General features: G+C 41.7%; 1 protein-coding gene across 1 annotated transcript in view; it reads left to right on the top strand.

Moving 5' to 3' along the window:
- The window catches only part of Tmem241 (transmembrane protein 241), a 120,696-nt gene that overhangs the window by 24,774 nt on the left and 69,916 nt on the right, over positions 1–26,006 (top strand). The window contains exons 4-7 of the mRNA XM_046433747.2: positions 2,837–2,918; positions 15,918–15,995; positions 20,784–20,809; positions 24,585–24,636. Of these exons, the coding sequence (XP_046289703.1) occupies positions 2,837–2,918; positions 15,918–15,995; positions 20,784–20,809; positions 24,585–24,636 (238 nt within the window). The remainder of the gene's footprint in view (positions 1–2,836; positions 2,919–15,917; positions 15,996–20,783; positions 20,810–24,584; positions 24,637–26,006) is intronic.

A 26,006-nucleotide genomic window follows, 5' to 3' on the forward strand; every position in this document is an offset into this window, starting at 1 on the left:
TCCTTCCAAGGACAGCAGGTCACAGGCCTCTGTCCCTTCTCCTGTGATCCATGCAAGCTTAATGTCAAGTGGGAAACCTTTTCCTAGAGGAGGAGCAATTAGCTGCTGTTACTCCTGGCCCCTTAGGGGGGAAGACTGCATCCTTCTTTCTCTGACCTCCTTTTAGTTGGGGGTGCCACACCTCTTATTGCATCAGGGATGGTGATAACAGAGAACATTCCTTGATTAATTAGCTGCTTTATCTGCTACTAAATTTCTGTTGTGTTTGCAGCTTATCTGTTTATATGTCTGTGTTTCTCCATAACCTATGAGCCTCCAGAAGGCAGTGTGTAAAAGGGGCTTTAGAGCCAGATGGACCTTGATTCAGATTCTGGCTTTGCCATTTACCAGCTGTTCTAACCATAGGCAAATACCTTTAAAGTTTTTGTGCCTCTGTTTCCTTCTGGGCACAATAGGGTAATAATACAGATGCACCTTCACTTACAACCCAGTTATATCCTTGATAACACCATGGTAAATCGGAAATACTGTAAAAAATGCACTGAATACATCTAACCAGCTCAACATTATAGTTTAGCCTCGTCTATCTTAAACGTGCCCAGAACACTTAACTTAGCCTCCAGTTGGGCAGAATCAGTGGAGACAAAACTTATTAATAATAAAGTGTTAAATATACATGTAATTTATTGAATACCACATTAAAAACAAAAACCAGAAAAGATGTATGAGCTTGCTGTTAGAAATACTGGGGTGCCACCGGGACTCAAAAATGTGCTTGGAGTAGCTCAGCCAGGCCAGCTTTACATCTGCAGAAGGGTGTGTGCCTCAAGCAAGCACGTTGCCACCCCCCCCCCCCCAGTCCGGTTTTTATCCCTAATGCTGCACTGCCTCTTGCTCTGATAGGAGGAGCTTGGGGTTATAATCTATGCAATTGGCTATTTTAAAAGTTGGGGCGGGCACAGGAGAGGGCGATAGTTAAAATGGTTACAACTGAATCTCCAAATGGCTAGGATTAGATCTCATATCCCAATTTAGATCTCATTTCCCAATTAAGACTCAACACTATATTCTGAAAATGGACCACTAGACTTTCTATTTCTCACAATGCTTTGACATCATCATAAATTGAAAGTTTTTAAGTCAGGGACCATCTGGAACAACTTCCTTATAGGAATTTTGTGCATATTTTTAAAAGATATAGCATAGAAGTGATTTATCACAGTGCCTGGTTTGTCACAAGCAGTCACTAAAGGTTGACTGTGAGGCTGCTGCTCATATTCAAGTCCCAGCACTGTGTTAGTTTCTGTAAGTATTGTTGAATGAATTGATGTAGTGAGTAAGGTCTGAAGTACTTGTTAGCCCCTGGAAGCATTGAAATGCTAGATCTAGATCTGGTCTTGGATGGGGTGCCTGCCCCTGCCCATAAAATGAAGCCCATCTCTGGAGCAGATACCCTTCCAGAAGAGCAGTTCACTGAGTTGGGGTTATTGTGGGATTATTGTGTTATACTATATGGTAATAGCATCACTTATTTTATTCATTGTTTATTCATTATTAATGAAGAAGATAGGGGAATGGGCCCCCAAAGAGGCTTCTCTAAATGAATAGGTTGTTCCTTGAAATTAACCTGTAGAAACATTCCAAATTTATCTGCAAACTCCTTGTCCTGGGGCAGCAGAAAAAGGGAGGTGGGACAGATATGAGTGAAGGCTACAGACTCAGGACTAACCAATTAGAATGTTTCAGGCTGGTCCAATAGCTGTAACACTTTCCCCATACCTGATCAGCATAGACATTGACCAATTAACCTTGGTACTTTTTCAATACCTGATAGCATAGATATTGACCAATAGCTTTGGTACTTTTCCAATACCCAATTAACACAGTATTGATTAGTGCCCTTACCTAGTAAATCCCTAGACTAGCACACTTAACTACAGTCCCTGTTGGGCTTTGTTTCACCCTGGGGAAGCTCTATTTTCTTCTCACTTTGATGAGTCCTACTCTTTTATACTCATGTGTCCTTGTCTGTGGTTTTTCATTCTTCCAGTTGACAAGACAACCTGGAGAGAAGTCACTGGAAGGCAGCGGGGGTCTGCTGTAATACTACAGCAGCAGAGGCTGAAAATGCGGTTTCTTTTGGGAACCTGAATTAGTGCATCAGACGCATTTCTAACAGATGGGGGAAGCAGTTTGCAACCTTAAGTGATATGCATTGTATGTAAAATGAGGATTTTGCTTTTCTTGAGGAGAACGAGATTCCACACTGTAATGAAAAAGCAGTTCCTGGTGTGTCCACAATTGAATCAAAGAAATGCGCCCTTCAGAAGTCCTTGAAGATTCCCTGAAACAGAATTCCGGCAATGCCAGGTTAAGGGTTGAAGTCAACATATGACCACCCTGCTGAAGTTCTAGAATTTATTTTTAAAAATTCATTATTTTTATTTTAGTAGTTCTTTTTGTTGTGAATCCATGGAACTGTTTGATATATCCTAGGTAAAGAGTCTTTTTATAATTTTACTGACCAAATTAAAATCACCAGCCTTGAAAAAAAAAAAATTAGATTTGTTTTCTTTCCTGGCCTGCAGCAAGCCCTCTCCCATTTCCAACTGTGGGGTCAATAGTGCTAGATAGCTGGCACAATGACAGGGCTGTAGAAAGGACATCTGCCTCTGTGGCTCTCACAATGAATGAAGACCACATCTCACTTAAGGAGTCCATCAGGGATATTCAGACAATCCCGGTGTTAGGTGCCTCTGACACCAACTGCCTTTGTTTTTTTTTTTTAAACATAAAGCAGCAAAGATATTATTGTGGTTTTTCCTCCTCTTTTCAGATCTGATGTTTTGACTTGGCTTCCTGCTTCAATTCTGTTTGTGGGGAAAATCTATGCTGGGTCCAGGGCTTTGTCCAGACTGGTAAGTATTAGAGATTGGGGTGGGGAGGGATGACCCCTCTCTCTCCCCTTCCTCTTTGCCTTTTAACATATTGCATGTGGCATCTGTCTCATCCATGGGTTGGAGGCAAAGCATCAGCTTTAGTAATGGTAAAGCTGGATTGGAGGACAAGTCTTGGGTCTGAGCCAACATGGGACATTACCCCTGCTTTCACCGAATTGAAAATAACCTGAAAATCAGAAAGGGCCAGCTTATCTTGCAAGGATGGAGCCATTCAAGGGAAAAGCAGAAGAGAAGCAACAGGCTTTGCTTCAGCAGCCTTCAGTGGAGGCCAGCTCTCCACTTGCTTAAGTCAGGCTGTCTACGGGGGCAGGAGGGTGGGGTGGGGGCTCAGTCTGCTCCCTACTTCTGAGGAACTCAAACCCTGCCTACTGGTAACATGGTGCAGAGGATGCTGGCCTCAGTCATGGACACAAATGCCTGGTGCAGAGTTGATACCCAGTACATGGGGATGTTAGTAAAATAAATGATCTGTTCTGTTTTCCCACCCTCTCCACCCAGTACTGAGCTCCCCAAATGTAGGAACTATGAAAACCAGAGCTGCTTCCAGATCCCTCAAAATATTTAGTTGTGATAAAGAGAAACCATCATTGATGGAAGGTGGCATAAAAATCAGGAGTGGCATTAATGTCTGCCCCCACCCCCAGGGCTGGGATTGGAATTCATGGCCTTGTGCTTGCCTGGCAAGTGCTCTGCCACTGAGCCATACCCCCAGTCTTCCTGCTCCCTTTTAATATCCTGCTATTTTTGTTTGTTTTGTGGTACTGAGGATTAAACTCAGGCTTGTTCTTCCAGTAAGCTGCACCCCCAACCCTTTTAAAAACATTTTTGATTCAGTCTCTACATTGCCCAGGTTGGCCTCAATCTTGCAATCCTCCTGCCTCAGCCTCTCAGGTGGTTGGGATTAAAGTCATATGCCACTCCTGGCTTGCCGTTTTTCTCAGAAAATGTCTGTGTTCTGACTTTCAGAAAAATGTGACTTTGCAAAAGAATTCTGTCTTTTTATATTGTTTGTTATATTAGTCCCTGAGATTTCAGATAGAACAGTAAAAACAAACAAGTAAACAAAATCCACTTAACTGCATAACAATGTTGTAAAATAGCAGTGGAGAATGTAATTTCTAAATTAAATCATCGTTTTTCTTTCCTGATTCATAAGCTTGAGAAGATGGAATGATACATACAGTGGGAGAAACTTCCTGGGTGGGCCTAAGAACTGACCTGCAGTGCATGTTGGTGCTCAGCCCAGAACATGCAGCTTGAGCTGGTTTTCTGTCTTGGTTCCATCAGGCCTGTGGGCTCCTATGAACCTGCTGCCTCACTTTACATCCTTTGTCCAGCAGAGGGCGCGTATCTTCTCCTACAACAGGATTTGGTGGGGGAAAAAAATTGTTGCTCAAAGGCTTTTACAACTTTTTCCTAGGCTCCAGATAATTATGGGTGCCAGAATTTTGAAGGTTGAATGAAAAACGCATTGTGCTCATAATACTTTCTGTTCGAAGAGTGCTTTTGTATGGGTTTCCAGAGTATTTCCTTTGTATCTTTTTCTGTGATTCTCATAATCACCAAACAATTGGTGGGTGAGGCAGATGCCAGTTAGCTGACACAGGAAGAGATGTTGGTGTGGAAAGTCTTGCTAACCTGCCTCTAGTCCCAGGTAGTGGCAGCTCTTCTGGATCCCCACCTTTTGTCGTTCCAGATTTGTGTCTTTAGGACCAATGCATAGGATTTTCCCTCTTCTGCACTAGGGATTGAACCCAGGGGTGCTTGCTCTACCACTGAATTATATCTCTGGCCCATTAATTTTTTTTTTTTAATTTTGAGACAAGGTCTTGCTAAGTTGCCCAGGCTGGCCTCGAACTTGCAGTCCTCCTGAGTAGCTGGGTTTACAGGTGTGTGCCACTGCACCCAGCTTGGATTTTTGAATGAGCCCAAGGTAAAAATAGTCATGCATAACTTAAGACCCTTTTGACTGCATGTGTTAGAAAGCTTACAAACTAGTCTAAACAAAAGGAAATTTACTGGTATAAATAAAAATTGTAGGGTAGAGACCTACCTGAAGTGTGCCTTGATTCAGGTTCAATGACAGCTTCTTTCAATGTTTTTCTGTTCTCTTCTCTGTCTTAGCCCCATTTCACAGCCAGGCCATCCTCTCTTAGGTGTTATCTCCAGGCTTACTTTCTTATAACTGAACTGGAGACAGTCTTACTAGTAGTTCCTGTATGAGTTCCAGGTTTCCCTTAGATTCAATCAGTCAGGGCCATTGCCTATCCCTAATCTTAAAACTAGTCGGGAGGATGGAATTACGTTGATTGGCTGGCCCTGGATCTTGCTTCCTGAAACAACTGCTGTGGATGGAGAGGTTGGGAACACTGATTTACTATCCCTGGCCATAGAGGGTCCCCACCTGGATCCCATAGACGAAGAAGAGGGTGTGGCAGATTCTCAATAGAGAAACCATAACAACAACCAAAAAAGGGACAGGGATATGAGGTGGGCTAAAGTCCATTGTAAATATCACTCTTGCGTAGCTTTAGGCAGATGGGGAGTCCTGTAACCTAGAACATTGTTTCTCGAAGTGTGATCCACAGGTGCACTGATCTTTGAGTTCCTTGTTACCTGTGAGAAGATCGCGCCAGGACATACATCAGCTTCAGCACTAAACATACTTGTTTCATTGAGTGTCTGTGGCTGCTGCTTTTTAACAGCAGAAGAAGGAAATAGTGCATTGATTTACATGTTGTGTGAGCTCCTTCTCTTCTCCTGTACCAGCAGTGGAGTGACTTTGACCTAAGAACAGCCTTCTTTAACCAGCAAAGAGAAGCCACTCAATTTAAACTCTTTGAACCAAGGGAAACAACCCAATTCCAAATATGCCCAATTAGAGTAAGAGGAAGATGGGTGGGAGACACTTACTATTGTTTTTTTAACAAAAGGACTCAATCCAGCATCTTTTCTTTGTTTTTACACAGTTGCTTCCTAGGGTGGGTAAACATGAGGCATTGGTACAGTTTGTGTTGGATAGAAAACAGACATCAATATGCTGCTGCCAAGCTGTCAGTTTAATGAATCCATAAGGAATTAGGGGGAAAATACTTAGTTAAAATCTGTGGGTGTGTTGTTATGCAAAACACTTTCAAGGTAGCTCTCCCATGAAGACTCCGTGATGTGGCAAGGCTGTGAAGTTCAGTTCTGATGTGCAGTGCCCAGGAGGAAGCCAGGCAACCTCTGCAAGGGCCCTGTGGAAAGAGTTCTTTGTGGATTTTTCTCCACCTCGAACTCACAAACAAATGATACGTAGAGTTAAATATTATTTTTGTGGTTATCCATTAAGAAAATATTTATTTGGGACCTACTGTGTGCTGGGGCTTAAAGACAAAGAAGACCTGGTTCCTGACTTTGAGGAACCGGAAGGGATGAGAGGCAATGAGAGATACATGGCTCCCCACAGGGGCAGCCACCATGAATACTCAGTGTCAAGCATGTGCTGGGTGCTTCCTGTGTTGCCAGTTTGGGTGTCATATGATGTTGAACTTACTCTCCCTTCGACACAGCTGATTCTGACCTGCCTGCCCATACACTGCATGACGTCACAGCGGTGATGGCTCTGATGGTATGAGTGCCAATCTTTGGACAGCATAACTTTGACGTTTCATTGTCACTCTCATTATAATTTTCTGCCTTAAGTCTTCTCCCCTACTCTGGGTTGCCTCAAAGCCTGTGCTGGAGAGTGTTTAGGACAGATGTACAAATTCCTACATGAGTGAGCCTGCTGGGGAGAGGCCATGGTGCTGGTGATTCACCTGCTGCTCAAACCATGTCATTCTCTTGCTTAGGGAAGGCCAGGGTCAGCAGTTGGAGAGACTGTGCAAATCTTGGTTAAGGCACCTTGACAAGGCTGGAATTGGTTTTCTTGCTGACCTCTTTGAACTTGATTTTTCCTAACTGCTTGTCATGGTTTGTCTCTTGCATGAGCTCAGCAGCCACTCAACACATTGTGGGTGGAGATGAGATGGAGGGAGGTGTTGATGAAGGACATGCATCAATAATTAAATCCATTTGGAGTGAATTACTCAGTTAAGCAAGATGGAACTTGTGAGTCTCCTCTGCCTTTGGTTCCAGTATCACATAAAGGGACTTGGATCCATAAATGAAAGAATCTAAGTGTTGATGTTTAAAGGAGAAGCTGTCCTCCTCTTACTGCTGAGTAGGGGTTGCTTTTCTTTTTTCATATTGTTTTCTCATCAAGGCTGTTGCAGTTCAGTCAATCTACAAGGATTACTTTGTTCAATCTACACTGATTACTTTTTAAAACATGGGCTTGGCAGCAATTCAGTAAACCCCTCCCAAGATTTTCATTATCTTCTTGCTACATCTAAAAGTGTTTCCCATAATCTTATAAAAGATTATGGACTCTGGGGAAAATATTTATGACATTGGATTTGACAGTAATCTCTTGGCTATGGTACCAAAGGCATAGGCAACAAAAGGAAAAAAATAGACTAACTGGACTTCATTAAAACTATAAACTTGGGTGCATGAAAGGATACTATCAACAAAGTAAAAAGGCCACCTAAAGAATGAGAGAAAATGTTTGCAAACTACTTCTCTGATAAAGAAACATTATAGAGACTATAAGGAGAACTCTTAAAAATCAACAGCAAAACCCAAACAATCTGTAATCCCAGTGGCTCTGGAGCCTGGGGCAGGAGGATTGTGAGTTCAAAGCCAGCCTCAGCAATGGCGAGGCACTAAGCAACTCAGTGAGACCCTATCTCTAAATAAAATACAAAATAGGGCTGGGGATGAGGCTTAGTGGTTGAGTGCCCCTGGAGTTCAACCCCTGGTACCAAAACAAACAAACAGAAAACATAACAAACCCAAACAACTTGATTAAAAAATCTACAAAGGACTTGAATAGACATTTCTCCAAAGATGATTGATTTATAAATGGTCATGGAGAGATGATCAACATCATTAATCATTAGGAAAATGCCAATCAAAACTATGAGATATTTGTGTGCATGTATGAATATGTAACAGTGAATCCCATCATTATGTACAATTAAAATGCACCAATAAAAATATTGAAATTAAATAAATTTTACAAGGAAACAAACAAAAACCTATGAGATACTACTTCATACTCATTATGGTGGTAAGTATAAAAAGAAACAGAAAATAACAGCCATCGACACCATTCATTTCTAAAACTCTTTTCATCTTGTAAAACTCCAAAACTCTGGACCATAAAGCACTAACCCCCGATTGACCCCTCTAGCCCTTGGTTAAGTATCACTTTATTTTCTGTCTCCATAAATGTAACTGCTCATATAACTGGAATTATTGTCTTTTGTTAGGATGTGGAGAAATTGGAATCCTTGGGCACTGCTGTCAGAGATGTAGTCATATAGCTGCATTGGAAAATGGTATGGTAGTGCCTGAAAATTTTTAAAATAGAATTATCATATGATTCATCAATTCCACTTTTGGATATATACCCAAAAGAATTGAAAGCTAGAATATGAAGAGATATTTGTGCATCCATGTTCATCTGTTATTCACAATCCAGAAGATAGAAGCAACTCAAGTGTCCACCAGTGTCTAAATAAACAAAATGTAGTAACACATACAATGATGTTATTCAGCCTTTAAAAGGAAGGAAATCCTGTCACATGCTTCAACATGGATGAACCTCGAGGACTTTACACTAAAGGAATAAGCCCGACACAAAAAGACAAACACTGAATAATCCCAATTTATAAGGAATACTTAGAGTAGTTACATTTATGGCGACAGAAAATAGAGTGATACTTAAACGGGCTGGAGAAGACAAGGGAGGGCGGGTGTTTAGTGTTTTATGGGTTCAGAGTTTGAGATTTACAAGATGAAAAGAGTTTTGGAAATGAAGGGTGTCCAACAATGTGAGTGTATTTAATGCCTCTGAACTCCACATTTAAAAATGGTTAAAGTGTTAAACTTTGTATTCTGCACATTTTACCACAATTTTAAAAAATAAAAATATTTAAAATCCCCAGAAGAACTTTTTTTGGGGGATTATATGAAAAGGAGCTGATAACGTGTTCTTATTGGTCTCACTAGCACTCTTTCGGGTGCTGTGGGATATGCATATTTAGTTTAACTGAATTCGGGTAGAAGTGCAAGAAAAATAGCAGTACATCGAAACCAGGCAAAGCTGCCTATCACTCCAGTGTAGGCTTTTGTGCCAACTGGAGGGTTGTTGCCTCCGGAGGCCTTTTCTTATACCCACGAATATCTCTTGGGATTTGAATTTTATCAAACTGGAGGAATTCCTGGTATATTCAGATGCCTATTTTTCATACAACAAGGTCCCTAATCTGTCAGCTACTTTATGTGATACATGAAGAAAGAACAGAAATGGTCTCTGAGCTTGTGCTGGAGGTACATTAGGGCAGAAGGCAGTCAGCTCCTCTTATGTAAATAAAATATTTATGTAAACAAATACTTAAATTATATCATGCAAATCAATTTATAAATGTTCATTTATTTGTACACCTGTGCATATTCAAATACTTCATAGCTTCCAGAAAGGATGTACGGTAGCTGTTGTAGTTTTGACATGAGGTGTCCTCCTAAAGCTCCTGTGTTAATGCAGTAATTAATATTCAGAAAAGTGAAATGATTAGATTATGAGAGCTGTAATATATAATTGGCAAATTAATCTCTTTCGTAGATTAGTAATTTGAAAGGACTACTGTGCCAGGTGGTAACTGTGGACTGGTGGGGTGTGGCTGGAGGAGGTGGGTCACTGAGGGCTTGCCCCTGGGAATTGTGTCTTGTCCCCCTGCACCCTTGTACCCTACTCCCAGCCGGTCCTTTTTGCCACAGTGCTCTGCTGGATCTCGGGCTGAGAGCAACGGAGTTGGCCGCCCATGGACTGAATGTCTGAAACCTTGAGCCCAAAATAAACTTTTCCTCTTTTAATTTGTTCTTGTTGGGTATTTTAGTCACAGTGATGAAAAGCTGGCTAACATAGTAGTTTATAAAAATACTTATAATGAAAACAAGATAAATATTTTCATGCAGAGGATTTTAGAAGAAATACAGATGAGACCTCAGAGACTTAATGCATATTTATGCCATATTATTTTATGACATAAATGCAACTGGGGTTTGAATCTAGCTCTCAACTTTCTGTAGCCAAATAAAAAGTCCCAGGACTCTTAGTGCTTATTAGAGCAGAGCCATTGCTGAAGAAAAGCAGTGCTATGCCTTGTTGTCAGGTCTGAAGGGAAGTTTCCCCAGGTCCTCATAGAGGATTGGCTGGGAGACTTCATGGGGCAATTCTCCCATACCGTCCTTATAATAAAACCCTCAATAACCTAGTGTCTAGGGTTCTTTGGAGACACATGACAGAAGAAAAAAATTGCTGGGGCTAAAAACCATGGCTCTCTAGTTATCTGGCTCCATACTAGTGTAGGCAGATAGCCTCAGACAATTCCTCAGGAACATTATTTCTTGCATACACAATTCTGATAAATATTGGACTGTCAACAGTTACTAGCATGACTTTAAGCAGGGGTCTAGAGTGCAGTTATTCCATATTCAATATTAAGGACATACCTACATATTTAAAAATCACCCAAGGAGAAGAAAATAGGATTGACATTTTTTTTGATTGTTTTTGCTTTCTTTCTTTGGTACTGAGTATTGAATACAGGGGCACCTTACCATTGAACTACATCCCCATCCTTTTTTATTTTTTATTTTCTTTTAATATTTTAATTTTGAGACAAGGTCTCACTAAATTGCTAAGGCTGTCCTTGAACTTACTATCCTTCTGCCTTGGCCTCCCAAGTTGCTACAGGCACCATACCTGGCTGGACTGGCATTCTATAGAAATTAAAAAACTAGCCCAGGTCTTGCTTGACTAAGGGTCATCCACATCCCTGCAGAGTGACCAAGGCCATTTCTGCAGATGAGGCCAGAGTTTCCCCTAGAACGCTGCTCTAGGTTAGTTCCAACACCTGAACAAATAATTAAGGCTTCAAAATTCCATCTGAGAAGCATGAGAATAATGAAATATTTCTAAGGAATAGTTACCACTTTCTTCTCATATCCGAAAAAAATTCATTAGCACATAGATGAAATGTTAAATTTTAAGCTAATGCACTCTAAAGAATAAATTAGTTGTTAATTGTGCCCCTAAGTAATTCAATGAATTGACCTGCAATATAGTCAAATATGGCCAATTACATTTTGGCAGACTTATGTCAAAAATGATGATTTGAGCTTGACAGTGGTTGATGTTGGGTCATTTTTTTTCCTGATGAAGGATGACTGTACCTTTTGTTGTTGAGGGCATTCCAAGATTCTTGATATTGTGGAAGCACATACTTATTTTTCCGTTCTCTTTAGCAGCAAGTAGACATTTAGGTTAGAAAGGGGAACCAGAATGGATGCCTCAGTTTTCTCATTTGTATGATGGGATGTTAATAGTAGCTAATTTGTGGAGTCACTATGCATTTTAAATATGTGAAAGCAGGTAGATCAGTGTCTAGTATGTTCTAAACATTCAATGTGTCTCACCTGCTACTACTGCTGTTATCATTTTTCAGGATTTTTGTTTGGTTTAACAGAAGTCCCTGCTGAAGTGAACTCTACAGAGATAATGGCAGGTATCCTAAAGAATCAGTTACTAAAGGGTCTTCTGAACTAATGTAACACACTTCAGACAAGGACCTATGCAATTAGAAGCCAAGAAAGCTTGGTGAAGTTGCCTGCTTTCTTTGATACTGTTGTTTTGCCTTTTCATTTTTTGATATGGGGTTCTTGGAATGTTGCCCAGGCTGGTCCCAAACGCCTGGGCTTAAGTGATCCTTCTGCATGCATAAGACTTTTTTGTTTTGGTGGGGTGGGGGTCGGGGGGAGGCGTTATCAGGGATTGAACTCAGGAGCACTCGACCACTGAGCCTCATCCCCAGCCCTATTTTGTATTTTATTTAGAGACAGGGTCTCACTAAGTTGCTTAGTGCCTCACTTTTCCTGAGGCTGGCTTTGAACTCACGATCCTTCTGCCTCAGGCTCCCAAGCCACTGGGATTACAGGTGTGCACCACCTTGCTTGGCCTGCATCAGCTTCATGAGTGGCTGGGACCACAGGTTTATGCCAGCATCCCTGGCTTAATACTGTTTTTGGTAGCCCCTTGTACAGGCAGAGAGTGTAACTGGTCAATTGTAGGCTATCTCTAATGCCTGCTAGCTTCTCAGTTGGAAAAATGGATTAAGAAATTCAGATTTAAAATTTAAACAGGAGTTGAAGGTATCCCTTTTAAAAATGGCATATATTTTACTTGATTCATCCATTTTATATTGTACCAGTTTTACTGGAATAAGCAGACTGCCAGGATTTGGAACACACCAATCAGATTGAACTTTAGACAGTTGGAGAGTTGGGAAGCTTTCACTAGGGACTTGACATAATTTAAGAGACATAACATAAAGGCTAGGAGCCTCGGCTTGCAATCAAGAGTCATAGCTCTCCCAGAACCAGTTGTGAGAATTTAAGCAAGAGGCCTAGTCTTTACACCTCAGTTTTCCTGTCTTTAAAAATCAGAGTAATAGCATCTACTAGTGGAGTTATTGGGAGGAGTTTTAAATAAGAGAATGCAAATAAATCATTGGCACCGTATGCTTAACACATTGTTGGCAGCTACTATTAGTGTGCTTTAAAATCAATTCTACACATAGGGATGGATCGTTTTCCAGAATCTGATCCGAGTAGAGCCTAGAAAAATTGAATAGTCTACAGTTCATAAAATTGAAAAAATTAAGCCTCTTTGAAGTCCAGAGTAGGTGTAGTGTTAGGGTCTCAGTTATAAATCTGATCTCAGTACTGATTTTTAAAAAATACCTTTTTTTAGTTGCAGATGGACACACTGTCTTTATCTTATTTATTTATTTTCATGTGGTATTGCGGCTTAAACCCAGTGCCTCACATGTGCTAGGCAAGCAGTCTACCACTGAGCCACAACTGCAGCCATTCATTACTGATTTTATAGCCAGGGAGTAAAAGCTATTTCAAATAAGGTCTTCACTTGATAAGCTTACTCACTTTCATGTGCCACATGATTAACCTAAGACTTTCTTTGCCATCTTCTCAAGAACTGGAATGCCTGGGGCCCACCTTGCCAAACATGGGCCTAATGGATAAAGCCACCTTTTAAAAAAAATACCCTTTAATAATTTTTTTCCCTTTTTTTGTGGGACTGGAATTGAACCCAGGGCCTTGCACATGCAAGAGGAATTATTAAAAGCACAAAAGATAAATGCAAAACAGAAAAGATTGAAATAAACTCTGATTTTGAAAAGAAAAAATCAAAATGAGTTGAGCTTTTTTAAAAAACAAATTAAGTTGAACATGGACACAATACCTTTGTTTTACTTATTTATTTTATGCAGTGCTGAGGATTGAACCCAGTGCCTCATGTGTGCAAGGCAAGCACTCTACCACTGGACCACAACCCCAGCCCCATGAGTTGAACTTTTAAAAATATATATTTTTTAGTTGTAGATGAACACAATACCTTTATTTTATTTATTTTTATGTGGTGCTGAGGATTGAACCCAGTGCCTCACACATGCTAGGTGAGTACTCTATCATGAGCAACAACCCCAGCCCTGAGTTGATCTTTTAATGAAAAATAAAGACATTTTTTTTAAAAGGCAAGAAAAAATGCAAATAAAGAATTAAAAAAGAAAAACAAATAATGCAAAGTAGAATAGAATACTGAAATAGAGCAGAAGCTAAATGATCATAAAAATTTTAAAAACAAGGTAAATATATATCCTCTCTAAAGATAAAGCAAGGAGGTGAGCTGCATAATCTTGAAGCAGATCCTCTGAGCTGAAACAATGGGATGAGCTGCCCATTAGTGATTACCATCTTCTGAACAGTGCTGAGCCCTGATCATGGTCCTTCTCCAAAGTGATTTCGTGATTTCGGTGGTTCCTTCTAGCATCCCCAGCTGTTATCCCCACATTACCAGGGAACTGCAGCCTGGATGCTTGCCTTTCTCCACAAGAGAAAGATGCCAAAACAGTGCTCTTATTCTTGGTGTTTTTCTGCCTTCCTTGAAACATCATTATGTCATCAGTAATGAAGACAATAACAGAACCCCTGCCCTTACTCCTTCCCCCTCACCTTGTCAAGATAACCTGTCAAGTTAGGAGAGTCTGTCATTCTTAGCGAATGTGCAATGGATCCTTGCATGTCCTAATAGCCCACTGTTATATTTTTTATATCTTTGCCTCCTTTTTTTTAAACTTTGTGCAGATTTGGTCCCATTTATCCATATATTTCCTCAGTTCCATATTCTAAGTATTTCCTTGATGTGGCCACTTTTCTCCAACTGCATTGCCACCACCGAGTTTAGACTACCATCTAGTCACTGTATCAGTTTCCTGTGGCTTCTGTAAAAAATTACCACATATTTGGGTGGCTAAAAACAACAGAATCATATGGCCATAAGTCCAAAATCAGTTTCACTGAGTTGAAATTAAGGCATTGGAGGATCATACTCCCTGCAGAGGCTCTAGGGCAGAAACTTCCTCAACTCCTCCAGCTCTGGTGTCCGTCAACATTCCTTGGCTTGTGGCCACATCACTTGAGTGGCTCTGGGTTCCAGTGCTTCTTGACTGTGTGTATCAGACTCTCCTTTCTTTATGTTAGGATACTTATGCCTGCATCTAGGGCCACCAGCTAATCCAGAACAATCTCCTGTTTACTTAAATTCACAAAGACCCCCTCCCCTCTTTTGCCATATAAAGTAACATTCCCAAGTTCCATGGATTAGGATATGAATATATTGGGGGTGGAGGCTCAGTCTATGGTATCCCTAGACTTTTGCAGCCATCTCTGTCTCCTTTCCCCGAGTTCCTTTAAATATGCAGATCAATTCATATCTGAGTCTACCTTAAAATTCTTCAGTGATTCTTGTGGCCCATGGATGCTCCTACTTCCTTGATGTGGCCTGTCATTGCTCTCTGCCTTTTCTCCTCCTGCTTTTCTTTTATTGTATGTTCCATTCATGCTCAATTTCCTCTAGTTCCATGGAGGAGCTGGGTTTGTTTCTCTGGGCCTCTGCTCTGTTCTCTCTGAGACCCTTGCCCGCCTCTGTGTGAGTCCAGTTCTCACTTGGACTTGGGTCTTCATCTCCTCAAGAAGACTTGCTGTCCCTGCCTGGGTCAGCTGTGCCTTTCTGTGTGTTCCTTTTGAGCTCTCACATACTTGGGACAGGATCCCTTGCAATGTCTACCTTGTTCATGTGATGTGTCCCCTGCACCTGGCACACGGGAGGTGCTTAATAACTGTTTCTTTCTTTCTTTCTTTTCTTTTCTTTTTTTTTTTTTTGGTACCAGGGATTGGACTCAGGGGCACTTGAACACTGAGCCACATCCATAGCCCTATTTCGTATTTTATTTAGAGACAGGGTCTCACTGAGTTGCTTAGTGCCTTGCTTTTTGCTGAGGCTGATTTTGAACTCTTGTTTTTTTAAATTTTGTTTTCTTAGTTGTTGATGGACCTTTATTTTATTGTATGTGGTGCTGAGAATCGAACCCAGTGCCTCATGCATGCTAGGCAGTTGCAGTACCGCTGAGCCACAGCCCCTGATTTTGAACTCTTGATCCTCCTGTCCCAGCCTCCTGAGCCCCTCTGGGATCACAGGTGTGCATCACTGCACCTGGCAATAACTGTTTCTTGATGAGAAAACCTACAGGAGGGGAGCCTTTCCAACCACCCTACCAAGAATAATGCCCCCCAAAGAGCGCCAATGTATGCAGAAGAGTTTGCTGGAGATATGCTCTATGGGAATGCCAGACATTCCCACAGATCTTTATTTTTAAACAAAAATCAAGAATCATGTAACTATGAGATCGGAGAAAATATTTTCATGCTTATTATTCTGTTTTCTTTCAGGCCGTTCCTGTGTTTCTCATTTTGCATAATGCAGCTGAAGTTATCATCTGTGGCTACCAGAAGTGTTTTTGGAAAGAGGTAAGTGATCATGCAGAACGTTAGTTTCACATCCCTAGCCTTAAATTTCTAAGAAACACTCTTCTTTTCAGCGCCCTCAATGAGTGTCCATTCCTGCCACCAATTTCCAGTCAAGATTGCCTGACAGTGGTCACTGATTGCAGGGAACCTGCTTTTAACATTGCTCAGTGGATCAGATGTTTGTGGGAATGTTTGTTAGTGTGAATGCAGCTCGACTCCAGACCAGGGCTGAACCAGAACCTCAGGAGACAAAGAGGAATTTGCCCAGGCCTGGTTGGTAGCAGTCCCACCCCTAGCTTGTCCAGGTACCACAAGAAAATGCCCGCAGGGCTTTACACAGAGCATTTGCTCAGCCAGGGAAGCTTTTCTTTCCAGTCCTAGCTGTATCTCATACTCGCCAGAGCAAGCCCTTCACCTTTGGGGTCTCCATCTGTAAAAAACAACAGCTACGCATGTGTAAGTGCCTCCCACAGTTTCTAGCACATCGTGGGTGCTCTGTTTGCCAGCTGTGATGATCAGTGTTATTATGGGTGGTTTAATTTGGTCCCATGGCTTGTTTTCCTCCGGGTCTCCCCAGGCATCTGTAATGCAAAGGGATCCAATGGAACGGATCTGCTTTTCCCATCATGCTTCTCAGGTGGGAATTCCAGTTCTGGCCATCTTCACCCAACTCAGAAACCTAGGGGTACCTTCCACTCCTTAGTCTCCTTTCCCCCCTACCTTCAGTCTGTTACTGAGTCTGTCTCTTCTTCTCCATTCCCACTGCCGCAGTCACCCTAGTTCAAGTCCTCTGTCTTTGGGTGGCCTAGCTGAAGGACTGAGGGATGAGAACTTGGTCCCCTGAGCACTTGTGGCAGTCAGGTAGGGCCTGTGTCCTTTCCTCTGCAGCTGTTCCAGCAAAGGTGGGAGCTACAGTCCACTTGGCACCTTTCCCAGCAACCTGAAGCAGCCCCTGAAACACTTCCATGGGGAACTCTCTAATTCAACTCAAACATTTTAACTGTTGAAGAAACATAAGCAGAGGAGTTATTTGCCTTTTTCTAGGTCACAGAAAATTGCATAGATCATTAGAACCATGTGTCTAGGACTAGAATTATATTCTTTTGTCTCCCATCTTTCTCTCTGATATTTTACTTACCACACCATCGTGCAGTTTCCCCATCTCACCAGTTCTGTGCTGTGCTTTTTTTTTTTTTGCTTTCATCAATCTAAAATCAGGAGACTCTTACAATCAATCATGTGGTGTAATTGTTTTCCTTCTGACATTTATAATCAGTGTTGTCTTAGGTTCAGTGAGATAAGGAAATATTTTCCCTGTGTCTCCAGGAGGCTTCCTTTGAGCCCTCCCAAGGTCAGGGATCATGGGACAGGTGTCTTTATAGAAGTGGTGCTAAGCTGAGCTATCACCGAGTAGGCACTGAGGATCAGGTTCACCATCGCCCTGATAGCTGCTCAGCTCTAGGAGGCTGACTCATGACACTCGGATTCCAAAAAGCCCAATTAGTCCTGAGAGTGGTACTTTTTTACGAATTTAGAAATGAAGATTTACCTGGTCTGGGGGTGGGATTGAGGTACCTCTTCAGGGTTTTGTTTCCTGATGGACAAGTCGAGTCCTGTAGATGAAGGTGAGTAGGACTTGGGGTTAGAGAGTCCCCTTGGGATATTGCCATTCAGCAGGAGACCCTCTTCTTCCCTGCAGGCCAGGGGCCAAGATTCTGTCTGAGAGAACCTGTCCTTGGAATTAATTAACTCCATTTCATTAGTAAGGCAAATCAACCTCATTTCTTGTCTGGGAAAATTAGAAAACAATTGTGTGGGTAACATTTTTTTTAGTTATTTTTTTAAAAAAAGCTTTTGTTTCTTGTATAAATACAAGATGGAATCAGCTATAGAAAAGCAGAAGAAAAAATTCTGGAAATCAACTGTTTCTGCTTCCCCAAGGAACCCGTGTATTTTTAGCAGACTTTTTTTTTCTATGTACATGTAGAGATGTATTTACACAAAGGGTAAAACCCACCCTGGTGTTTCCGTTTAACACTTTGTCAGGAATCCATATTCCTGTCAGCATTCCATGTTGGATGAAGCATACTTTTGGCCAGTCCCTCCTTGCAGACCCGCAGGTGGTTTCTGGCTACTCAGCATTAAAATATGCTTTGTGATGAAGATGGCTGGGATGTAGGCTTGGTGTGACTTACGTTCCTCACCCTGTGACTGGGAGCCCTGATGTATGTAGGATCCCATTTCATAAGGAACACATTGCTCCCCACCTCACAGACTGTCAAATGGTACGATGTTATTCTGTCCCTTATGTGTGTAGATTTGAATAGAATCCATTTTGGAAAGTCAAGTTGACCTCCTCATGACCTTGTTCCCAGATTATGAGAATAAACTCAATCTGGAACCTGTAGCTCATTTTCACGATCGACAATTTGTTCTTTGTGTAGGCACATATACGTGCACACACAATTTGACTGTAAGGTACTGTGTGGCTCATGGAATTCAGCATCTACCTTGCAGATACATTAGAATAATGCTTTTTGTTTGTTTCGCATTTATTAGGTATACACTAAATAGCAAACATTTTGCTAGGCCTAAAACTGGAGATGTGTAGGAGGTATTGATTATCCTTATAGAACTCAGCATTGAGCGGACATGTAATTGTGAGTTGTGATGCCCATACAGACTGGGATGAGGTGTGGGTGGACCAGGAGGTGACCACCAGCAAGTCCTCTGGGAGTGAGCAGGGAAGGCCTCCCCAGGGCTAGATTTGAGCCAAGACACACAAGATACATAGGGATTTTCTAGTTAGACAAGAAGAAAGGGTGCTCCAGGCTGGCACAGGAAGCAGCAAATGAAGGGTGGTGACTTAAGAGGACCAGCAGTTGTGTCCTGGCAAGCAGACTGGAAGAAAAAAGTCAGATTTTTGAAACCAGAACGCCTGGGTTCAAACCCCATGTCCTTGGATGACTTCCCTAACTTCTCCAGTGAGTCAGGTGCCCTTATCTAGAACAAATAACCCACAACTATTAATTATCTCATAATTAAATAAGTCAATGCATACAGAGCCCTTAGGAGTAGTGCTGGGCACAGAATAAGTTAGCTAACCCTGAGTGATGTTAGCCACTTATTGTTAATTTTGGCAGTGTGACTTTTGAGGAGTTGTGTTGGCCCATTCAGAAACTGAGCTATTGTTGGGACTCATTACTGGGTTATTTCTAAACAAAGGTAACATTAAGTCCTCAGGTGTTTTCAGAGCCCTGGGAGAAGAGAGCTAAGTAACGAATCCATTGCTTGTTTTCATTGTCTGGGCTCTTTTAATCTGAAGGAGTTTAAAATTTTAAAAAGAATCTGTCCCCTGTGGGAGGGGGAACTCTTTCAGGCTCTGGATGGATTTGTTGCCTTGCAACGGACACCCCACAATAGTTACTGGGCAAACATGTTTTTCATGAAAAAGTTGGGACTTCCCTTTAATCTCTGTCCTTCCTGACCTATTGTTCCACCAGACTGTGGAGATTTTGGTTACATTTGGCTCAGAATCTTTTAGAAATATGTTTTATCTGTAGTGGGGACAATTATGCAGGAACCGTGAGCCCTTCGGTGGTTATCCTCTCTGCATAAACGAAAGGCTAGATAAATGAAAGCTGTTCCCACCAGGGGGCAGAGTAGCCATGCCTGGCTCTGCTTCCTGTACTCAGATGCCAGACTGGATAAAAATCAGAGATTAAAAATCCCAAGGATGCAAGCCACTGCTTTGCACACAAATAGAATCTGTTTATTAAAATAACAAAAACTTGGTTATTTAGTAAAAATTGCACACTTAAGATAGCTTGGTAGCAAACCGCTTATGTTTCTCTTGTCAAAGCCTCACTTCTAAACAATATTTATACTTCACACTTTATCTGAACTAGTGTCGAAATTGTAATTTGTCCCCAACTCGCAAAACGATCCTTCTGAAATCTCCAGAATAAATCTGTCATCCTACCTGTCTGTTTCTTCTATAAAACACAAGAATCTGTGCTACTCCCTCCTTCGTCTGTTCAAAGAATACAGTGAAATTGATTAATTGGCAGGAGTTTATAAAGGTTGAGTCCAAATTAGAATTTATTCATTGTAGGAAATCCTAAATGAAAAGTTTCCATTCCTCAGTCTGCCATTTGTTCTCTCTCTCTCTTCACCTTTTTTTCTGTTTATTAATTTTCACGTTATCACAGGTCATTTTATAGGACTGCTCAGAGGCAGAGGTGGATAAATGAAAGAGTTATTTGAAGAGACAGACCTGTGGCTCAGGGTGCATACATGCACCTCTAGTCCCAGCTACCTGGGAGGCTGAGGCAGGAGGAACACTTGAGTCCAGGAGTTTGAGGCCAGGTTGGGCAACGTAGTGAGACCTCATCTCAAAAATAAGTAAATACAAATAAAGAGACAGACCTAGAAGAGAAGTTGGATTAGAGCTTAATTTATTTTCCTACATGGATATGGATGGCGTCGATCTCTCTCTCTCTTGTTTCCCTCTGCTTGGTATGGAAGATTCTTGAAGGTTGCCCTGACATCATTTTGCTTTTCACGGGTAAACATTCTAATGGTGAAAGTGCTTTGCCGAGGTGACTCAGCTCTGGAACTGAGTCATCCTTCATTTGGTCCAAGCAGAAAAAGCTTTAAAAAAGAGTGAAGTGTAGCAAGCTTGCAAAACCTCTAATAAATTCGCTCATAATTTATTTGCCTCTTAATTGAAATGTTTTTTGGGGGAATATTTTTGAAGACTAATTATGTGTCTTTACTTTCATACAGAAAACATCTCCTGTAAAGATCTGTAGGTAAGTTTTTAAAAAATCAAAACATCTCTTTAAAACATAAGATTGAACCTCATTTTAACTTGGTTGATAGACTTTTGAAGATTCTGAGAGCTGACAGAGGAATTTATTATAAACAGTTATATATCCCTATTTTATGTCTTATTTTAAAACATATTCTCTCCTCCTCTCTCTCTCTCTCTCTCTCTCTCTCCCCCAAATTTTATTCCTAAGGGGAAAACAAAACTAACTCGTGTTAGATTTCAGCTCTTGATGCCCCAAAACTTCGTAATAAGTTGTGCAATATTGGTGGAGAACTGAAAAACATGGAGATGACTTAAATTTTTAAGAAATAATGCAGTTTATTGAGGCTCTAAGATGTTCCACTGTGGGAAAAGCATTAGCCTGTGAGTCCCAGGATCTAAATTGCAGTCCTGGGTACAGCACAGTGATGGTGGGCAAGTTTCTTCCCCCTGTGAACCTTGGTTTCCTTGGCAGAGCATGATTGGACTCTCATACAGGTCTCTCCAAATCTGAATTCTCGTTCTAACTCCTTACCTTGTTCTCCCACCCCTTCCTCCTTCCTCTGCTGTAACTGAGATGCTCAGTCCCATGATAGAAAACCAACAGCGATGCTTTGATACACAGATTTAGGATTTTTGTTTCAGATTTTTCTGGGCTTCCATCCAGCCGCACCCCCCTCTTTTTTTTTTTTTTTTTTTTTTGCCTTTATTACAGGTTACAGCTGGAAAGGAAAATGTAAAACAAAATTTCAGGTCTCACCACTTGTTTAAAAGGAGATTCTCAAAGTGTTAAAGAGAGGCATCAAAGCCCCTAATATTGTGAGGTGGCCGGCACCCTGACAGGGTAGATTCCTGCTCAGGAGGTGTGAGCTGCCTGAGGAATAGAAAGTCTGAATTAATTAGTAAGAAATAGAGCCAGAGCCAAAAATTAGATGAAAGAAAAGTGGAGCGCCTGGTAGGTCTCCAGTCCTGATAGGAGCTGGAACTGAACAACTGAACGTGGATTCAGTTCTTTATTCAAGGGGGAGGGCTTCAAAGGCAAGGATAAGGTTTCAGGGGCAGGGGTCTTGCAGCAAATGGGTTGATTGTCATCTTGGCAAGCTACCCCCATCTCTGAGAGGCTGTGTGGCTTCAGCGGGTCACTCCATCTCCAGTGCAGTGCTAAACTTAAGACATAGCTAGGTACGAAGTTACATGAATTGGGCATTCTCAACAGCAGGGTTGCCACTGGGAGTTCCCGAGACCAGACCTTCCTGTCTAATGGCTTCCATGTTGTTTGGGTTCACACACAGTTCACAAATGCTCCCAGCACCCTAATACCTGATACATAATTGCTCAAGTACCATAGGAACCAGGCCCCCGTCTCACCCCCTGGGTATCCCCCCATCTCCTTCATCCTCAAGGGATTCTCTGCATGAGGGGATCTCTAAATGTGCATTCCCTGGGTGGGAAGGAGCCTATATTCCAGAAAGCCCTCTACTCCAATAGACACCAAACCTATTAGGATTCTTCTCTTCTCCCACCTAAAGCCTATTGCCTATTGCTGAGCAGCCTCAGCAGCCCCCTGACAATCTCTCTTCCACTCACCCCAATCTTTGCCTTGCATTCTTCTCTAGGTCACTTTTGTGTGTGCATTGAAAGCAGGGAGGCTGAAGGAGGAGGGTAGACTGGGTTGGAGAACCTTCTGGGCCTCATGCTGTTCTATATTCTCCTGTCTTGACCTTCCCAAGTCTTGGACCCAAGTCTGAGGGTTCCTCTGTGCCAGTCTCCTGCTCTGGTGCAGCCATCTGGTGTCATTACAGCAGTAAGCACTTGGAATTGGTTAGCATCAGTTTCCAGGACATTGAGATTGTTATTATCTGCTTGTTGAATGTTGTATAGGTATGATATAATATATTACGTGTACAAATGTCTATATCATGTAATATATATGTGTGTATAATCTATGATCTATAGAAAAATATAGATTAATCTATGTTCTATATTTAGATTATGTATTAATATGTGATCTATATAAAGAGCATAGAATTTTGTATGTATGGGATATGTGTCAGTATGAGATGCCAATGACAGAATCCCCTGAAAGTGAAAATTCTGTATCCAGTGCTTCTTTTCATGCCTTGATCCTCTGCTGTTTGTCTCCTGATGGAATAGGTCAGTAGTGAGGGCCTAACATTATATATGTTGTTGCGCTCATAAAATGAAAAGAGAAGAGAGACCAAGACTTAATTTGGGTTTTGGGCTTTCTGATGCCTTCTTTTAGGAGAACAGAATGATTGGGGAAAGCTACAGGCAAAGCCATTTTGTATATGAAAACCAGAAGACAGATGCTAAAAACCAATGATTACTGAGCCAGCTCCAAATGAACTTTGTGATGAATGAGGATAGTTTTCTGAAAATATCTGATTGGCAACATTATTTTTTGTGCAAGAATTTTTGAAAAACATTATATTGTGGAAATCTCTAAACCTATAAAAAAAAAAAAGTAGACAGTAATATAAGGAAGTCCATCTACCCATCTTCCAGCTTCAATAATTTTTAATTTATGGACCTACCCACTGCTTCACTTCAGTATGACTTTGAAGCACATCCTAGCACCATAGCATTTCATCTGTAAATATTTCAGTATGTAAAAGAGATTTTTCTATTTATATAAGAAATAAAGTGTAAACCTACAGAGAGGTTGCAAGAATATTACAATGAACGCCCATGCATTATTCACTTACATTCACCCAGTGATAACATTTTTCCATTCTCTCTCTCCCCCCTTCTCTATCCTCCCTTTTCTCCCACATATATAATGCATGTCTACACATACCTAACATTACCCAAAACACAGAAAGATATTCTTATTTTTCTGAACCATTTGAGTGTAAATTGCAGAGACCATGACCCTACTCCTAAATACTTCAAAGCATATCTCCTAAAAAAAGCAATCCTTTTTATATAACTGAAGGGCACTTACTAAATTTAGGAAATTGATATCTGATACAATACTGTTATCTAATATCTCAGCCCAAGTTCGTGTTTTTCCAGGATCCCAGTATTATCTTTTGTAGCAATTTCCCCTTCAAGAATGTCATGTCTCTCTTGTGTCCTTTAATCTAAGACAGTCCCTCAGCCTTTCATTGCCTTCACATTTTTGAAGCATATAGGCCTGTTGTGTTTGTGGACTGTAAGTTTGGTTTTGTCTCAGCCTTTTCTCCTAATTCAATTCAGCTTTCACCTGTTTGACAGAGCCTCAAGTGTGATGTTGTACCTTAGTGTGTCCTAACAGGAGGCACAGGGCATTGATCTATCCAGTTATTGGAGATTATTGAGTCTGAACATTAGATTAAAGTTGTGTACAAAGGATTTTAATAAGCTTTTTTTTTTTTTTTTTTTTGTTCATGGTGTTTCTGTCATGATGGTGATCTGGTTGCCTAACTAGACACCCATGTTTTCTGGGGATCTATAGTCAAAAACCTCCTTTTATTAGCTATTTGACAGACACACTGTTTCATGAGTGAGCCAGCTCTGGTTTTCATGTGTCCTGTAAGTGCCCGACTCTGGGCAATGGCTAGCTGAGCTGCAGAGAAGATGTCTGGCTGTCAGCAGAGAATGTAATTGAAAACCACACAGGAGTCAGGGTTCTCAAAGGATGAAGGGGGAACTGGGTTGGTCTCAGGCTCTTTGCCTCCTCCAAACTCCAAGGGATCTGGTCCAACCTCCACACTCTCTGGGAAGGGCTTTGATGTTGAAAGGTGAAGCTGCCTGTTTTATCTGCCTGTCCACAGCGCCCTCTTCCTCTTGGCAGCTGCAGGGTGCCTTCCCTTCAACGACTCCCAGGTAAGTCTAGGTAAACTCCTTTTGCCTTCAAAGAGTCTTTTACTCTCTGAAGTCTCGCATGTGTGCAGACTTTCCTAGTCCTTGCTTTTAGAATGAAGATAACCTGGCCTATGTGGAGGCATTCAGAAGCTCCCAGGCTGGGGCCTTTTGGCCCAGCAGCACCGTTTCCCCCAGGCCTTAGAGGTCTGGCCCTGGGTTGCATGCATTTCATTCTTGTGCAAGTCTGTGAACCTGCACTCCCATGCCTGGGTCGCCCCAGCCTCAGGCATTGAGGCAAAGTTGATTTTCCTGCTCATTGCCAGGGCCTCTGCTGGATGTGAGTTTTACTTGATCACCCTGTGCCAAATTGGAGATTTCCTTATGAGGCACTAAGGACCCATCGCATCCCCAGTAGCCATCTCCTTGCTAGGTTTTTCTTTCTTTTCTGCCTCCCTTTCTCCCCCAGCATTCTTAAGTGCCCCCCGCCCCATGCCACCCTAGTGTCAGGCTCTGAGACTTTATTGTGGCAGAAATCAGAGTCTATTCAGAGCAAAGGGGGAGGGAGATGGACAAGTGAGCAGTCAACTAATTATGACAAGGAGACCAGGACTCAGTCCAGAGAGGTAGGGAGGCTATGAAGTACCTAAGAAGACTCAGGGACTTGGAAAATGGGAACAGCTAACAATGATAGGATCCTGCTGTGTGCCGTCCCTGCACCAATTCTTTTTATGCCCTATTTTACTTAAAATTTCACAACAATTCTGTAGGACAGGGACTATTATTATCTCCATGAATAGCTAAAGAATAGTGAGACCCAAAAGGTCACCTGCTAATGAATAAGAGGGGATTTTAGAATGTAACCTAGATCGCTCTGGTGCTAGAGCCAGGCACTGCTTACTGAAATCTGAAAGAATGAGGAAAGTGCCAAAGGGGCCATGGGTATGCTGGGATTTGACTTTAATAAACACCTACTATGTGGTCACCCCATTCTAACTCCTGCCTTCCTGGGACTTCCATCTAGTGGAGGGTGGGCGGAGATGGAGACAGACTGAGAATAAGGAAACTGTAGAGTGTGTCAACTACATGAGGGCTGTGGAGAATAATAGAAAGGGAGAAAAAGAAAGAGTCTGCTTGGCTAGTAAGCAGAGAGCATTTGTTTTGGAAAATGCAAACCATCCTTGTTCTTTGAGGGTGGGGGGCTGTAGTCATGACTGGAGGGTTTGTGGGGGCTTGTCATTGAGGTCCTTGAGTGCCATGAGTTTGGATTTGCACATAGTGTGGTGGCAGTGTGGGTGAGGGGGGATGAAGGCCAAGCTGCATCAGGAAGTTGTTGTAGGCTACTGGGTGACATATGAGGGAGAATGGACCTAGACACTAAGAGTGCTGGTTTG

Source organism: Marmota monax, unplaced genomic scaffold (assembly GCF_021218885.2).
Source record: "Marmota monax isolate L192 unplaced genomic scaffold, Marmota_monax_Labrador192_F-V1.1 WCK01_AAM20220418_F8-fsc00126, whole genome shotgun sequence".
NCBI classification, from domain to species: domain Eukaryota; kingdom Metazoa; phylum Chordata; class Mammalia; order Rodentia; family Sciuridae; genus Marmota; species Marmota monax.